This window comes from Pseudochaenichthys georgianus, chromosome 24 (assembly GCF_902827115.2).
Source record: "Pseudochaenichthys georgianus chromosome 24, fPseGeo1.2, whole genome shotgun sequence".
Classification (NCBI taxonomy): Eukaryota; Metazoa; Chordata; class Actinopteri; order Perciformes; family Channichthyidae; genus Pseudochaenichthys; species Pseudochaenichthys georgianus.
The window spans coordinates 11,874,100-11,892,915 of record NC_047526.1 but is presented as its reverse complement, the minus strand read 5'-3'; the positions used below and the strand labels follow the sequence as shown (position 1 = coordinate 11,892,915).

Here is an 18,816-nt window from a genome sequence, read left to right as displayed (position 1 = left end):
ATTTCAATCTCTTCTTGCCAGAAACTCTCCTTATGCTTTCTGTGTGGTTTCCTCACTCACTCACACACACACACACACACACACACACACACACACACACACACACACACACACACACACACACACACACACACACACACACACACACACACACACACACACACACACACACACACACACACCATGTATACATCACTTCAGGGGACATTACATTGACTTACATGCATTTCCTGGAGACTTATCCTAACCTTAACCATAACCAACACATGCCTAACCCTCACCCTTAACCTTACCCTAATCCTAATCCTAAACCTAACCAAGTCTTCACCCTAAAATTAATGATTCCCCTCATGGGGACCTCCAATTTGTCCTCATAAGGGAGGCGAGTCCCCACACGTGACTGTGTAAACATATTTAGGTCCCCACAAGTATAGTAATGCTAGGCCACACACACACACACACACACACACACACACACACACACACACACACACACACACACACACACACACACACACACACACACGGAGCGAGAGAGAGCTGAGCTGAAATCAAGCCTTCAGTGTTCGGTCATGTGAGAAATTGACAAGTCTCCAAGCCTCTCACGGCGGCAGGAGGAGGGTTCCCACAGAGCATTACTGACTTTTACGATAAAGTATTGTAAACAAAATACAGGAACTCTCTCTTATGTGTTGTATAAACAAAGCATGAATTTGCATATTTTTTTCTTATCCTTTTACGAGACACTCTTGTAAGTTTTCAACATGTTGGCACCTTTATGTTTCTCCTTTTTCCATCCCTAAATCCCACCCTTCTAATATCCACCCTGCTTCATCACCCTTCAAGTCAAATAGGAGTAAACAGCAGCTGGCTCTCTTTGCCTCTGCTGCCCCCTGGTGGTGCTGTGCTCGTGATTATACATGCAGGTGTGAACACTGCAGTTTGAAGCATGTAACTGCTACACTGGTGCTTTATATGCCGTCTAAGCACAAACACCCCATTGTGTTAGGTATCGGATATTACAGCATAAATCACCCCCCCCCCCCACTCCTCTGGAGTCTTGTAAAAGCGGCTACTGTACATTTAAACACTGAGCAGGAGGTACGGCTCAGTATACCAGATGTGGAGGATTTTTCAGGGGTTTTTTTCTCGTTTGAACATATTGCTAGAGTTTTCGGAAATTATGCTGATAGACACCCACGGGAAAACAGTCATCTCTTCCCCCACATCTACATATATTTGAATTTTATAAGTTTTATGAATACAGCAGTTTATGTACTGGCCTCGCACATACAGTCCTCAACAATCCACACTTTTTTGTACATGTTATGGCCTTTTTGCATTCTTCCAAACAGATAGAAACACACTAACATAAAACAATATATACTGCATATAATCCCCCTTATCTCCATACTATTGCTGTATAACAAAAATATAAAATCCTAAAAATATTAATAAAAACCAACAGTATCATAAGGTATATTTACTGAGGTATATCTACCCACTCTTGCCTAGAGATAGTAGAGAAACAATTGAATGCACAATCTACTTCCAAAGTTTCAGCAAGGGCAAATCCATAAATCAAACTTCCTTTATCAACAAATTCTCTTTCTGTGGAAATTGCAGAAAACATTTGCTATGGCTAGATTACAGAATGTTATCATAAAGGTTAGGAGGATGGCACTATTTACTTTGATTGTTCAAAAGTTCTGTCTTTGTTTTAAGTCTGACAAGTTTCACACAGATTTTGGCCAAAACATAATCAGCATCTTAGCCAAGCATGAAATAGCAAGCTCTAACCTAAAATATGAAGTCATTTAAGACTGTTAAAAACTATTTATGAAACAATTTAGGAGCGTAAGGAATAGGAATGTGCAGAATGACTCATTTGTAAAACTATTCAAGAGCACAAAGGATACAAGCAAGTTCAGTTCTTCTATTACAACTCATTGTATGCCTCTGCGTCTGGACAGATGTTTTATGTTTCCCATTATCGTGAATGCAGTATTTCAGATTTTCTCCAAATGTGGCTGAAATTTTAACTCAAGGAAGTCCTGATTCAATTTTGGCGGTCAAATGTCATAGTGGCATCAACTCTGTCCCATTATTGTGAAAAAGGAACTTACTTAGGAATCCCATAAAGGAATTGTATTGCATCTGGCACCAACATCCACATAGAATTAAGGATGAACTGATTTGAAATACATGTTCAAAGGTCAATGAGACCTCGCAAAACATTTATTTTGAATGGTTTCACAAAAAGAAATTCAAACAAATATCTTTAAGAATAGGGTAGGACAGACTGCAATAATGGAGGCATTCCATAAGGCGGTCATTTTAAACACGTCTTTAAGAATAGGGTTAGGGTTCGCTACGACATTTCCAACAGACTTGGATGTTAACTGCAATGGGGGAGGCATACAGCCATAAGGTTTTTCTAGTTTAACAGCACATGTGTGTCATAATGAGACACTTGTGGACATTACAGCTTGGGGTGCTCCCCCTTATTACTCTTTGTGGCCTAAATGAGCCCTTTGGTCCCCAAAAGCCCCTATCCATTAACCCAAGTGACCTTTCGTTGATCTCAAGTGCCAGTAGAGTAGTACCTAAATCCATTAGAGGAGAATACATAATGTTTTCAACAGCCTTCAAGTAAAAAATAGTTGATTAATCCAGCTTGGAAAGTCTTTTAAAGTATGCCATTCTATGACTTTTACCAACATTGGGGTTGAGCCAACAACACCATGGGACTGATTCATTATTCCTGGCCTAAAACACAGAAATACCGTATGATGGCCATTACACAATCTTACTTGAAATTGAATGTGCAAAGCCTTGTTTCAGATGATTCTATCTGTCACATGTTGATAAAGCCCCACGGATTTACCTCATCCCCGTGTAAAGCCTATTCAATATGTCTGATGCACAAAACCGCTTACTGTTTCATATTGAGGCTACATCAACACTTGTGATTTTTTTGATATCTTGATAAATTAATCTCGCCCCACTTAGGTTGAGCACGTCAGAATATTTGATAATCCCTGCCAGCGTGCTGACCCCTTCCTGAGCTTGACTGTCTGATCGGGACTGTATTCTTTAAAGGGGACCTATCATGCAAAATGCACTTTTTTATGTCTTTTATACAGAAATATGTGTCCCCCGGCGAATCAGGGAACTCACGCAGCGTCAGAAAATAAAACCCTCTCTTTTTTCCTCCGTACCCAAATCTCTAGAAACGGGGGTACCATAGCCGCGGGAAGTAGGGGTGCTGGGGCTTCAGCACCCCCTAGAATCTGGAGAATCATAGAACGGCTCGGTTCGCTCATGGCCGGCACCGCCCTTAATGTGTTTTTAAACGTCATCATTGAAGTTGTGCTGACAGGCGACAGAGGTCCACCATGTCCCCGCAGCGAGGCTACCCCCTCCCCCCCCCCCGGTTGACAGTTCACTAGCATCCCCCCACCCCCCGTTGACAATTTGCCGCACCCTCTAAGTAAAATGACTTCCCGCGGCTCGGCTATGGGAGGTACAACGGAGCTGATCCAGATTTGCGTCCGATATGACGTAATATCTGAAATGTGGACCCATGGCACTATCATAAAGTTGCTATCAGAAACAATGCCCGACTCTTTACATTAGCATCGCTAACACTCAGAGCTAACCTGTACTGGAGAGCATATGTGTGAAGAAGCAGGAAATAAAAAGGAACTCACCTTGTGGTATAACCGGCAAGAGAGAAAGCCTTTGAGCTCCACACTGTTTTAGAAATAATCCTTGATAATCCATGATATGGCGTTTCATCACGGCAGTATTTAGTTTAGACAGTAGCTGCCGGGTCCCGCATGAGCTCAGCCCCCTCCTTTTTTTATCATCTTTTTTTTTTTAAAGCTTTATAACCCAAATCAGCACTTTTGAAACAGAAAGTGAAATAGAGGGATATGAGGCATGGCTAGAATGGGTGATCTGTTTGGTATTTTGAGCGAAACACTTCATAGACATGTCTTTTATATATTTTTATATATCTGAGACCTATGATATTGCCTAAAAATAGCATGATACAGTAGGTGCATTTTAAAGTCCTCAGTGTGGATTAGCGTGGAAAAGCTTGGTTGAGGCTGAGCGTTGTGTTTTGTGTTTTAGGGTTTCTCTACAGAACATTTAAAGTGGGAGGAGGGAAAAGCCAGTTTGAAAAAAACTGCAAGATAACGACAACATTAAAAGAAAAAAAAAAACAGACTTTGTTATCAAACCACATGGGTTCTACAATGATATCAAAGGTCTATACATTGTTTAACTTTCCTCAGTTGTCAGAATAAGAAATCATTTGAAAACCAAAAATGGAAATGCAGTGCTTCTCATAGCACAACATTCACCAAACCTTTGTGAAGTCGTTTAGCTAGTTTTGGCTGGCACATTCTGTTATTATCAACCCTTCTCCTGCAGCAGTCAGCCATCGTCAGCTACAGTGTCCTCATGGATACCAACACAGACACAAAAGGAAATAGATTTTTGGATTTACATCAACAGGTGGCCAGAGACATTCCGCGTCTGCTGGATGTGCAAATGTGCAACACTTTAGCCAAAACATTTACAAGCACTGTGTTTTTAGCTTTTTGTGGCAGAACAATCTAATTCATGCAGCCTGATGTAGTGCCCTGCCTTGTGCATCCATTTTAAGTGACTGTATTCCCGTACAGTTACATAAAAATAAGACGTAATCAGATTACTGGTACATTTCTATACACGTGGGATTTCTAGCAGGATAACAATGTTACTGAAAAACTAAAAAGAGCATATATACTTTGTTGTAAACGGAGTAGATTTAATTGGGTCTTTGCAAGCTGTAGTGTTCTGTAGGCTAATATAAGTGTGAGTGTATAACCTATACGTTCATAAAGTAGGGTGTGTGAGTTTAACTGTATTAAACTAACTACAGCTCAGATTTTACTTCTCCTTTTTTAAACTGTAGTATGCAGGGATGCTCCGATCGATCGGTCACCGATCGAGATCGGCCGATACTCACTCTCCACCGATCGTTCGGTGCTCTCTAAACATGCCGATCGCGAGAGCCGATCGCATGACGTAAAATACATGACACTTTTCTCTGTGTGCGGCAAAACAAGCTCGCCAAAATGGCTTCACCGGTCTGGCATTATTTTAAGGTGTCCGAAAAAGACAGTAAAATAGCGGTATGCAACGTGTGTGTGAAGCAGAAATCCTGCAGCTCCGCCCGCTGTGACGGACCGGTGAGCGGAGCGAAACACACAAGAGTTAGACCTAACACACTTAGCTATTTGATCTACCTCTGGAACAAGCTAAACTAGTTATAAATATATTCCTTCTTCGGGCCACTCATTACTGGATCAGTGAGCTGCATGAGATACTGACAGGCTGTCAGGAGAGGGAGAGAGAGGGGGAGAGAGAGAGGGAGAGAAGAAAAGAGAGCGCTTCCACTCATTTCTCCCGTGTTATTCTCCAAAGTCAATGTAAACGTGAATAATGTACATCATTTGAATGTAATAATTAAGTTGATTGTTGTTTTTGGAAGCTCCAGTGAATGAGCCCCATTAACTGAGTTTTAAACATCACTTTAAATGGAAGATTTAAATTGTAAATCTTCCATTTAGGCCCCGCCCACTCGATCGGATCGGCGATCGGTATATCGGCCGATACTGATTCCGGCGATCGGCCCCAACATTGGCGATCGGAGCATCCCTAGTAGTATGTGTTCATGTGTTCTATTGTCGGTGTATAGGCAACTGCCTCTAATGCTTCATATATGGCAGGATTTGGCCTCCATATAGCCCAGGTTCAAATTCGGCATGGGACCACTTAAGTAAAAACATCTTATTGAAGTTATTTTTCTCTCATATTTATTTGCATTGCATTTGATATTAAGGTCATCCAAAAAAATCGAAGTAATTAGGTTACATTACTTTTATACTCAGATTACAGATAACATTTCCTTGCAGTTAACTAGTAATTGTAACCAATATTACTTTTGAGTAACCCTGCATTTTCCTAATTTGCAGTGCATTGTACCCTCAGGGTCACCGTAGCAATGCCATGGGAAGCTTGCATTTCGGCATTGAATACAACCTTTTATTAATGTCAGCAGGAAGTTAAGTAAACATTGACTCAGCAGTACTTTATAACCCTCTGTGATATTTTAAGGTCATGTTATGCTGTTGGGACGTACCAATATTGGCATGCTTAAAGAGGAAACAGAGCCCAATTTGACCACCTGCTGTTGTGGTTTGAATACTAATATCATCTCTCTTATGTATACACTATTACATTATTTCACTAATGCTATGCGTCTTGTCTAAATGGGTTTTCTTTCACAGGGGGTTTGGATAATTTAACTAGAGTACGCCTTTAAAAGAACAGTGAAGTCTTTTGGGATATTTTTGGTGGTTCTGATGTTATAGCAGCATTTAATGTGTGTGTGTGTGTGTGTGTGTGTGTGTTTGTGTCTCCGGAGTGAATCACGTGGAGAGGATTACGGTGGATAACGTCCACAGCCAAGAGCCTCTTCTGTTAAGTGCAGGCATTTCCTACTGCCTCAGTGTGTATACACACAAATACACACACCGTATGTATATATATATATATATATACACACACACACAGAAAAGGCACACTTAGTGCCTTTTATCGATGTCCTTATCCTTGCTGTCAGGATGAGGATGTGATTTTTGATCTTTAAATACTGTTGACAGCAGGCTCGTGTGTGTGTGTGTGTGTGTGTGTGTGTGTGTGTGTGTGTGTGTGTGTGTGTGTGTGTGTGTGTGTGTGTGTGTGTGTGTGTGTGTGTGTGTGTGTGTGTGTGTGTGTGTGTGTGTGTGTGTGTGTGTGTGTGTGTGTGTGTGTGTGTGTGTGTGTGTGTGTGTGTGTGTGTGTGTGTGTGTGTGTGTGTGTGTGTGTGTGTGTGTCGAGTTGAAAGGCGAAAACAAAGACTTGTCACTCTGTTAGGGGGAAAAAAAGATTAGATAATCCTACAGAGTTACCACCAAGGGCAGTAAATAATGGGGAAAAGAAACAGATTTTGCGACTTTGAGTAGGACGAAAGTGTGTGTGTGTGCTTGTTTGTGTGTGTGTTCACAAGATTTGTCTAGCACACTACTCCCTCCCCTCCCATCTCTCTATACCCTGAATATTTCTGAAGCCTCTCACTTAATAGCTTTCCTCCTCCTCCATCTTCTGCTTCAATTGGACTGCTAATTATGCAAAGTGCGGAGCTTGTGCTGGAAAACACACACACATACGCAGAGTGACAAGTAGCAGCTTAATTACCATGTGAACTGACATCCTCATCGCTGCTGATATCTTTCTTAAGAATTAGCATGTGGCGGAGCATGCTGTCGTTGCATGCACACACTTCCACACACAGGTTGTGCAATCACCTGCAGGATGGAGCCTGTTATTACCTTTACATTGCGTGTGAATGACTATAATCACAGCCGTAGTCTTCTCTTATATGCACAGGATGTTTACTTCTCGACAAATGTAGTGGTGTTTGGTTCAGCTGCCTGCTGTCACTTCTTTACAGCCCTGACATGCGCTTAAGCTTTACATGACAGATTAACTTCCTCTACGTAACTGTGATAGACAAATAAACAGCTGGAACCTTGAAAGACTCCAGGCAAGCCTTACGGTACGTCCACACAGCAGCTTTTCAAAAATCTTGAAAATCTTGGAGCTGGGCGTGTCTGACAGCTTGGGGATTTTTTGCGAGCAATGCGACCAACAACCAATCACATGAATCTCCCGCCCCCGACATACAAAGCAAAAAACCCCGGGGATTTTAATGCGAGCAATATATATATATATATATATAAACTCCTCAAACAGGCGAAAACCTACCAGTTTCACCCACTGTCTCTGCCACCTCCCTCCATGCCTGGTTCCTCCGGTTTGTATCCCGTTAATAGTTCTGGTCGTAAAGAACCGAGTGATTTGCTACCGTAATTTCTCGTTTGGAATATGAGGAAATGAACTGCGGTCTGGTTCTCCCTGCTTACACGCGGTTTGATTGGCTAGCGCTTCTACTGTCAGATTTGCATAAACGTGTTTGATTGGCTGGCGCTTCCAGCTCAGCTTCAAAAGTTGAACATTGCTCAACTTTTGAATCCTGGAGATCCTGGACATCCTGGAAATCTTCGCTTCGCTCCCCCACAATGCAGTTCAGCGAAAAGCGAGGCAAAGTGACGTCATCCCCATTCAAAGTCAATGGGCAGAGAAGCGTTGGAAGCGGTGGAAGTTTCTTCTGAAGCTGCTGTGTGGACGTACCGTTAGTTTCCTAGTTTCGGCCGTCATTGCCACTGCCAAGCAGGTAATGTTTTTTGGTTGGGTTTGTTAGCTTGATTAAAGAAAAACGACTTGCCCTATTTTCATGAAACTTGGTGGAAGGGTGTAACATTAGCTAAGGAAGAAGCCTTTGAATTATAGCTAAATCAAAGGGCACATACACACATTTCTTCATACTGTTTCAAACGCCCTGGAGCCGGTGTCCATTTTAATGCTATAGTAGGATTGCAAATTGTCATGGTGATGATGAGATGTCCATAAAGGCAAATATGTCTAGTTATGTGTCATAAAGGGGCCTATTTTGCTTTTTGGGTAGTTCCCTTTCCTGCTGTGTGGTATATAGGTTTTTGTGTTAATGCAATGTTCGGGAAAGGCTACAATTTCAACGTTTCTCTCCCACACACTCCACTAGACTCCTTTGTTTAATTCCGTTACATAGTGACAACACTATGTAACTCTCTCGCTTATATTGGCTAGCTCTCCAACACATTGAACGTGATGTGCGGGACATTTATCCGACACATCTCTAAGCGATTGACTAATCACAACAGAGCCGGCCAGCCAACCAATCAGAGCAGACTGGGCTCTGGTTTCAGACAGAGGGTGAAAAGAGGTGCTGCAGCACAGGCAGTATAAGAATGTAAATGACTATTTGAACATATAAGCATGAAACATGTCATTGTAGAAGTAAGTCAAGTGAAGGGAAGCAAAGGCAAGTGCAAATATGTTAGTTTGAACGTCTCTTGTAAGGTTAATCAGTACTGTAAAGCTGTTGAGGGGTGAAACTATATATCTGGTTCCAATTTGAACTATTGGTAGTTAGTATCCTTAACTAAACTTTTTTAGAATCAATAATCAAAAATGTTGAACTTACAGGTTTTCTTCTTTGTGTTTTTTCTTTTTTTAGATATATTTGTAACTGTAGGGAATACTTTGAGGCAGATTACTCGGCTTCCTAGTCACAAGCTTGAATTTAAAAACATTTCCCCTTTCTTTTTATTCTCTAAACTCCCCTCAATGCCTCCAAATGAACCGTGTGCACATCCTCAAAAATAAACTCAAGCCTTTCCACTGTTTTGGTCAAACAGCCACTCAAAGCGGAGCGAAGCATGCAGTGGGAATACTATGAACTGAACTACAGTGAACCAAAAACGTCCCTTTCCTCTCTCCTACAATACAAAGCAATGTGACTACAACACAGCCAATCCCCGCTGAGATTGATCGATGATATCCAGACATGATGGGGGACCGCTTTGCTCCCAAAAAGGGTGCAGTGCACAAAAACAGACCTTTAAAACTTGAATGCTATTATTTCGGTGCTTGTTTAAAAAGCCATTGAACAGTGCATTAGACTCGAGCATGGTGGGAACTGGTGTGGAGGGTATCTATGCAGGTCGAAAGCCTTTTGAATCACTTAAAAACTGTTTAAAGGGGACGATAAATCCCACAACAGACATTTCTAATTGTGTTTGCATGGACAATTCTATCAAGACTTGTGTCTATTAACAGTTGAAGAGTAAGAACCTAATGATGGAACCATTACCACAGCAACAGTGGCGGTTCTAGACCCATTTTACTAAGGGGGCCATGCTGAGTCAGTTATTGTATGAGAGAACACATTAATGCGGGACAAAAGAGACAAAGACAGTGTTCAAGATTTGTAATGTTTTTAGTTCTGTATAAAGTCATAGCGCACACAAAAACATAAAATACAATGATGATTTAAATAGAACCACCAATGTACAGCAAAGACAATTATTAAGAGTTAATATTAGCATTTTTTTTTAGCCATGCTAGCAATTTGTTCAATAAATTGCAATGTTGGTTTTAGGGAGCAGTTACACTCCTTAGGTCCAAATGGAAAAATCTCAACAGTTTTGTATGGATTGCCTGAAAATGACTTATTCATGGTGCCCAGAGGATGAATTCAAATTACTTTCAGGACCCCCTGGCCTTTTCTTTAGCGCAACCAGGAGGTAGACAATTGTAGTTTTGGATCATTGCATACCTCCGCCCATTGGTTCAGTCCCCAAGCTGCGATTGAACAGATGGTCTTTTGACAGATGAGTGTAAGATGCCTTTCCATCTCAATAGAGAATGCGCTCTTTTGCCCTTCAATATAAAAAACCCAGTGATGGCACTGTTTCGTTAGCATTGGCAGGTCTTTGTTAGCCACCATTGTTGTGTAATATATATATTTTGTCACTGTACTTACTGTGTTGTGATACCATTTTCTGGGTGACATGGGAAATTCATGTCACAATAAACAATTGTAGTTTCCAATTGTATTCAAATAATAAAACAATTAAAGGTGGGGTAGGTAAGTTTCAGAAACCGGCTCGAGTGCACTACAATTTGAAAGTACACAGCCGAAAAGAATCCGCCCCTTCCTTCAGACTTCCTTACAGAGCACCTCCTCCAACACACATGAACGCGCACATGACGTCAGCAGACTGGTGAAAGTGGCCGCCTGTTGCTGGCGAGTCATTGAAGTACTGCTGCAATGCACGCCCAATGAGCGCACGAGATACATTTGTGCGTGCACGAGTTGGAAGGCTGACAGACAGGGCGGCTAAACGGATTGGTCGTGCTTTTTACAGTACTACGGCTTCCACAGATGACATTTTCTTATGGATTTTTTTGTCAAAGCACTTAAGATATTCATTGCTATCGGGATGTTAAGAGCATTCCATGGAATATAACAAAAAGTGTAGCTCGAGCCGGTTTCTGAAACTTACCTACCCCACCTTTAAGGTTTTAATCAAAGCTTTTTCATTAAATTATGACACATCAATTGCATGCATAAAGAAAACAGCCTTGTTCTAGAGTTTTTCCAGACACACTTCTTAGGGTGACCTTCATATCTTCCATTATTCTCAGGCTGTCGTAACCATATCGTCATGACAACAGGGCCGAGACAAAGCTCTTGAAAGACACTTTACATATTTGTTCTATCCCTATGTCCAATCTCGTAGCTACAAATATCTGAACCTATTTTAAAAGATAGTTTTACCCAAGGTGCTTGTCGTCTGCTCAAACTCCAGAGTGGACCTCACAGTTTTGTTTTCCATGGTTCTACAGTACACACATCCATCCTTTGTCTGTTAGTGTTTTTCTGAGCTGCAGATTGACTCTCAGCAGGTTTTCTTTCTCCTTCTAGTGTGGGCCTAGGACCTGACCGGGCTCACAAATCAATACATGCCTCCGCCAGTTAGGGGATCCTTGCAAAGGAGACACACAGGGAGAGATTCCATGCAATTTAAAATAGAGTAGAATATGGTGAGCCAAGGTTTCATTATCCTCCATGCTACTGTAGTCACACAGTCGACAGCTTGTTCAGGGAATGGATTTTACAACGAGTCCTACAGTAAAAGCAACACAGACAAATGTGATTTTTTACAGCATTGCACTGCTAGGCGAGACAAATTGTCCAGTGCTTACATGGACAATTTGCAACATATCATATACATTTCAGCGAAGCAAATCCAACTTATCCTGCATTACTGTTTGCATGGGTTAGCATTTCCCCAGAAAAAAGCATACGTTGTGTGACATGTGACAAACCCCTCCCTCCTGAGATGCTGCAAAACCTCTCACCCACGGCCTCAGCAGTTCCCAGCCAAATGGTGGTGCATTCCTGAGGCCAGAGGGCTGATTTTATTTTCCTCACGAAAGCTGGGGTGTCAAAACAGGTATGTCACAGTCGGATGCCTTTTTTAATCTGCGTCTCTCTCCCCACGAGGCTTCCAGTCCTGCTGACAGTCTTCCCTATTTTTTCGCCGCGCTCACTCAGGGCTTCTGCTTCTTTTGGAACTCATGAAAAAGGAACAAAATAGTGTGGCCAACCTACCTTCAAACTGACATAATCTATTTGTTCCTATTGTCTCCGTTGCTTTGGTTGTTATCGTGTGAACAATTTAGGCTTGGAGGATTTGGCAAATATAAGTGATTGCATTAGGTTGACTGATATTGCCATTGCGGTTTGATGAAAGAGGCCCTATTATGATTTCTGGGGTATTCCCTTTCCTGTAGTGTGTTATATAGGTTGTGTGCATCCCTCCAGAGGGAGTTACTCTCGCACACACTCCCCCCCGCCTGAAACGCCTCCATTGGACTCCTTTGTTTACTTCCAGTACATGGTGACATATCTACTTAACACTTGTGCTTCTATTGGCTAGTGCTACAACCCATTGTACTTGATAGGCTAAGGGGCATCTCTAGGCAGTTGACCAATCACAACAGAGCAGGCCAGCTAACCAATCAGAGCAGACTGGGCTCTGGTTTCAGACAGAGGGTGAAAAGAGGTAATGCAACACAGGCAGTGTGAGAAAAGAGCTTTTTGAACATTAAAGCATGGAGACATGTCCCAGTAGAGGAACACATTACCAATATGAACCTGACATGAGAATAATAAGGCCCCATTAAGCAAATGAAACAAATTGATTATTTTGTATTTTGATAATTGTTTTATTTTTAATTTTTTAAAAGGTCTGGATCTGTACCAAACAAATATGTCTATTTAAGTTTAATATGATTAGTAGCCAGGGATATCTTTGCAGCTCCACAATACTTCATTCATTATTTTTTTTTACTATTGCTAGAATTCATAATTAACTTCAGAGTAACCAATGTCTGTAAAGGGACATTTCCAGGCAAAGGATGAAGTAGCAAGATGATTTAATTCAGTGCACTAAGCAGTGTGTGTGTGCCTCAGCCTGTCACTCATGGAAGATGAACACATCTGCAAATGTGCGTTTGGGACGTGTGTGTGTGTGTGTGTGTGTGTGTGTGTGTGTGTGTGTGTGTGTGTGTGTGTGTGTGTGTGTGTGTGTGTGTGTGTGTGTGTGTGTGTGTGTGTGTGTGTGTGTGTGTGTGTGTTTTGTTTCTCATTGATGACATATAACATTACATCACATGTTAGATGCTTTTATCCAAAGCGACTTACATACTCAATACTGTGGGCAATCCCCACAGGAGCAATTTGGGGTGAAGTGTCTTGCCCAGGGACACACCGACATGCTGACTGCAGTGGGGTTTGAACCTGTGCTTCCCTGATCCAAACACCAACGCACTATGCCACTGCGCCACACACAGGGACATGCGCATATTTCAAACCGCATATGTGTCTTTGGTCTCTTTCACACACATTGACACATCCTCACCTTCCGCTCATTACTGTTGTTGGCACTAAGTTTATTAATGGGACATTTCCTTTTCTGTCTCGCAGAGTCTTCGATCCTGTCGTTCGACGGCAGCATGTACATGAAGGTGGTCATCCCAAACGTGATGCACACAGAGGCGGAGGACGTCTCCCTGCGCTTCATGTCTCAGCGCGCGTTCGGGCTGCTGATGGCCGCCACGTCCCGCGAGTCTGCGGACACTCTGAGGCTGGAGCTGGACAGCGGGAGAGTCAAACTGACGGTCAACTTAGGTATCGTATAAACCGTCCCCTTAATCCCCCCTCCAGTCCAAGAGGAGGCCTTACTGTCTTTGTGTTTTCTTTTCTTTTTGGGTCCAGACCTAACACACACTAAACCAGTTTTTTTCGTAGTTTGTCTTTGTAGTTGCATGTCTTGTTTTGCCTGAACTGTACGTTTTTTCTGCCTTGATGCTTTAGACGTCTTTGTAGATTTTTATATCCATTAATCTTACAAGAAACACAGCTATCCATGCTCTGTAGTACATCTTTTGAACACAATATTCTTTTTTGTGTACAAATACATTTCACTTTTTTGGAAATTCCTCACACCTGCATTCATTCTGACAACATGTAAGCTAATATCCTACAATCTACTTAGAATAACAGATTATTGTTGTACATCTAAGTGCTCTAATAGTATGCATTCTTATGTGGGTCTGTTCCAGTGGTCTGTCTTTTATCTATTTTGATATTATTTCTCCCATGATAGCAGGTCCATGTCTCTCTCCGTCCATTAGTAACCCTGGCATCTCCCATGCCTTGTTCAAAGATGGCACTCTCCCCTTCAAAGGCCCCGAAGCCTGCGGCCCGTCTGGCAAACAGCCCGATGCCACCGCACCCAGCGCGCTGCAGTAGAGGGAAAATCCCCACAAAACACATGTGAACATACAAAATATCTCATATATCTTTCTATAAAAGGCATTTTAATTGGTAACCACAGCTGCCGGAACACCTTTAATCAACTCTTAAACGTTTTTTTGCCAAAGATTAAAAAGACCTGTAGAAATGAAAATGATATTCCAACTACACACACACACAGGACCCTCTTTGAGAAGGTTTTTTATGCATCTGTACGTGTTGGTGCTGCGTGGCTCGAGGCTGTTTGTTCCCACTTTTCTGTTGCGGTTGACGGCACATGACCAGCCTGGTCACATGGATTTCAACATGCACCTGGCAAACACAAGTTCAATAGATGGAGAAACAATTCATGTTAAAAAAAGCTACATTTTAAAATGTATTTTTGCTTTATTTGCTGGGTTGCAAAATCGATGTGGCCATTGAGTTGCAAACGACTATTTAAAAAATTAAACTATATACAAAAATAATACTTTTATGATGCTATTAGCGTATCTAATTGTCCATCTAATATCAGCCATTATTGGTGCAATATTATTGACTTCAGCTTTTAGATTAATCAATTGGATTGGGATTCAATTGGATTTCCAGTATCAGTATAAGGACTAGGTGAAACATGGCTGCCAGGGTCATGTGACCGTCCCCGGAAGGTGGCTTTTCTTGCTCTTGGTTGTCTGCAGCTGTAACCTTGAAGGATGCGATTTCATCTGTCACTTATTCACTTATTCTCCCCCCTCCCCATCTAGACTGTGTCAGGATAAACTGTAACACCAGTAAGTCAACACTCTTCTTCTGCAGCCTTCTTCTTCCTACACTGTGTGGTTTTATAGCCTGTGTGCTAGATGTAAGGGCAGGAATGTGTGAATGCCGGGGACTGATAAGAGGATTTCTCAGATAAGAGGGTGGGGGAAAGTAATAGCCAGAGATTAAAGTTATGCAAATCTGACTTAATGTACTCTATATATTTTAATAGCACACTTCTTAAATTGATTCAGGAACCTAGTTTCTAATCTTTCCCTGTATGCTCATAGCTGCTAGCTTTTAGACCCTACGGGCTATCTTATATCTTTTCCCAATTATACAGTAATATATTGCTGTTTCTCACACGCTTTGTTTTCCTGCCCTAAGTATACATACTGCAGTATATAGGCTTCTAAAGTGATATACTATATATAAGGTGTCAGGAGACATGCTGTTACTCATGAAAGGGACTCTTATTTTGTATTTTGTTCAAAAGTGCCCACAAGGCTTTTAGAGAGAATTATAAAGCTGAACAAAGGCTTAAAAGTAAGTCCAAGTATGTGTTAGATTCGGTTTTTTGTCTTTCATAATAATACAAATAATAATAATACAGTACATTTGAATAGACATATGCTTCAGAACTCTAGGAAAGGGAATTGTTCATTTTATTTAGAATTTAATTTATTTCCCTTTAAATGTATATATATATATATATATATATATATATATATATATACAGGTATATTCATTTAAATGTCTTTTTTTGTTATAGTTTATCATTTGAGTTAGTCTTTTTTATTCAGAAAAACTACATTTTTATCACAGCATTTAACAGAAGCTTGGATACAAACTACAATATGCCAAAAATGTATCTTCACAATATCATTTAATAGTTCAATCGTAGATTTAGACTTGAGTAACAAAGAGGATGCTTCTCTGTATACTGAAGTTTGCACTACACTTGTATTTTTCTATAGGCCTAGAGTAACAGTACGAGTTTAGTCACTAATTAAAAATCCTAATTCTTGTCTCCAAATCACTTCAAGTGACCACTGATGAACACTTGAACCTTATGTTAAACGTCTTCCAGCAGATTCAGGATTCTGACTCCATGGGGCGAGGCTGCCTTCTAGTGGTTTGTTTTAGGAATGACTTACACAATATCTGTAGGCCTCTTGTCGTACAACTAGAATACAAAACTAGAAAATACAAATTAAGAGAATATAAGCAACGGAAAGAGAAACTGTTATATTACATTGATATAGTCATCAGGGCTGCACAATTTGAATAATTCTGATCATTTTTGACTGATGTGCAATAACAATATAGGAGTAATTGATCATTTTTGCAACACATTTCTCATAATTATTGCCAAATATATCAATTTTATCGTGCTGTGATTTTTTAAAGATGATCTGTAACAAACATATATGTAATAGTCACATTGTTTGAGTCCTCGTATGAGTAACAGCAAATGTTTTCTTTAATTTAGTTGTCAGTTGTGATTTATTGTATTTGTTGTTAAATACAAAAAAAGGTAATTGTCGCACTGCTTAATCTTCAAATGATAAAAAAAAAAATTATGACTACACATTAGTTCCAATTTAAAAAAAAAAAAAAAAAAAAATCCTGGTTGATTTTTCAGCTGTCTGTTTAATCAGTTGTGAAAACAGATGTTGTTGGTGCTTGGTCCCCTCCCCTGACTAACTAACCCTCCTCTTCAGGCAAAGGTCCTGAGGTTCTGTATGCCGGACAAAAGCTCAACGACAATGAGTGGCACTCAGTGAGAGTGGTCCGCCGCGGTAAACACTTCAAACTCACTGTGGATGACGACATGGCTGAAGGTATTACTCCCGTGAATACAATCCATAATGTGCATGATCATGTCGTTTAATTGTTCTTATTTATTTGTTGGCGGTAGGGATGGGAATTTGAAAACGGTTAACCGATTAACCGACATGTACATATCCTATAAAAAAACAAAAAATGTGGGAACATGTTTTACAAAGAAAAAAAATAATAATAATTTGAAAAAAAACATGTTCAAATAAGTATAGAAACCAAGTCGAATTTGTCAAATGTATTGAACTGTTGATCACACTTTAAACAGTTGACAGCTATAGGCCTACAGCTTTCATGTTTACAACATAACTTGGTTTTTAAATGAAAGAGGGATCATACACGAACAACATAACGGGTCAGGGTAACGTAACCCTATTACAACAGAGATCAACATCCTATAGCAGGGCCTATGCACAGAATGCAGCTATTCAATACTCATTCTTGTTTAAGAATATGAGCATGTCTGCTCAGGGTAGAGGTGGGTGTGGAGGCCATTCACAATCAGGCCAGCTGTAGAGAAGACCCTCTCAGCTGGAATTTGGGCATAAGATGAGGTTTGAGTCTGCGTGTAGCGAGGGGCAGCAGCCATGTCATTGGCTAGAACTAGCTAGATCTGATGGATTCGGACATAAACGCGAGTGAAGTATAACCGGACGAGAGAGAGAGAGATCAGCACCTGCAGCTCTGCCCGCTGTGAGAGACCGGTGAGCGGAGCAAAACACACCTTTAGACCTAACACACTTAGCTATGGCACTGTTGTATACATTGAATTATTCCATTTGATCATATGTAATCAACTTAGGCACCCCTCCCAAAAATAAAATAATAATTACAATCAAAACATTCATAACTCATATTCTCATATTCGAATGCCTGAATCATTTTGAATATTTGATTAATTGTTCCCATCCCAAGTTGACGGGCAGTTGTAATCCTTATAGCTGGTGTTTTAGTCTTTGTGTTTTGCCAATTTTTAAGGCGCAGACATATACTCATGTATCTCTTCCTTTGGTTTCACCTTTTGTTGGAAAACTATTTCTTTCATGGTTCTTTTGCCTTAACTTGACTGTCGGTGGTAGAGTTATTGCATCAGCCTGACACAAAGTGAAACTGGGCTGTTGCTGGTTTGAAGGTTAGGTTGCAGTATCCTCCCTCCTCCTCTTCCACCCCTCATCCCTCCGCTTCTTCTCCTTTCTCTTCCCTCCATCTCAGGTCAGATGGCGGGCGACCACACCCGCCTGGAGTTCAACAACGTGGAGACGGGCATCTTGACCGAGAGACGCTTTGTCTCCTCTGCTCCCTCCTCCTTCATCGGGCACCTTCAGGTAAAAAGTGCAAGACATCACAACGCTACAGAAAAATCCTTTCAACAAATGTTAGACACTGATTCAGTTAATGTTCCAAAGAGGAGGGGACGTAAGTCACAATTATTTATAATCTCAATTAATACTCAAAGACACTTTATATTTCATCTTCAGATGTCACTAATATTATTTACTAGAAATGTCACTTTTCAGTCAGCATTAAAGGAATGGAATATGCATCTATTTTAAGGATAATCCTCAGGGCTTTGAAATACATTTCTTTCCTGTGATTGGGTTTACTCAAACACAATGTGTGGCAACTTCTCTTACAACATTACCATGGCAATCTTGATTCAATTAAATTAAAGTTCCTCATTTCAAGCTGTAGGGCTGCTTGAGGAAACTGTGCAATTACTTAGTTTCATATTGCTACAACGATATTACCTAATAGTTTAATGAAAGATAATTACAGATATGAAAGTGTACTTGGTTCAGCCTTGCTGCTGCTTCCAGTGTGTTGCCAGAAAAAAAAAAAAGATATCCAAAATGATTTTATTAAATATT

General features: G+C 40.8%; 1 protein-coding gene across 1 annotated transcript in view; it reads left to right on the top strand.

Moving 5' to 3' along the window:
* Window positions 1-18,816, top strand: part of LOC117439802 (neurexin-3b) — a 298,311-nt gene that overhangs the window by 41,379 nt on the left and 238,116 nt on the right. The window contains exons 5-8 of the mRNA XM_034075888.2: window positions 13,538-13,741; window positions 15,112-15,138; window positions 16,831-16,950; window positions 18,161-18,273. Of these exons, the coding sequence (XP_033931779.2) occupies window positions 13,538-13,741; window positions 15,112-15,138; window positions 16,831-16,950; window positions 18,161-18,273 (464 nt within the window). The remainder of the gene's footprint in view (window positions 1-13,537; window positions 13,742-15,111; window positions 15,139-16,830; window positions 16,951-18,160; window positions 18,274-18,816) is intronic.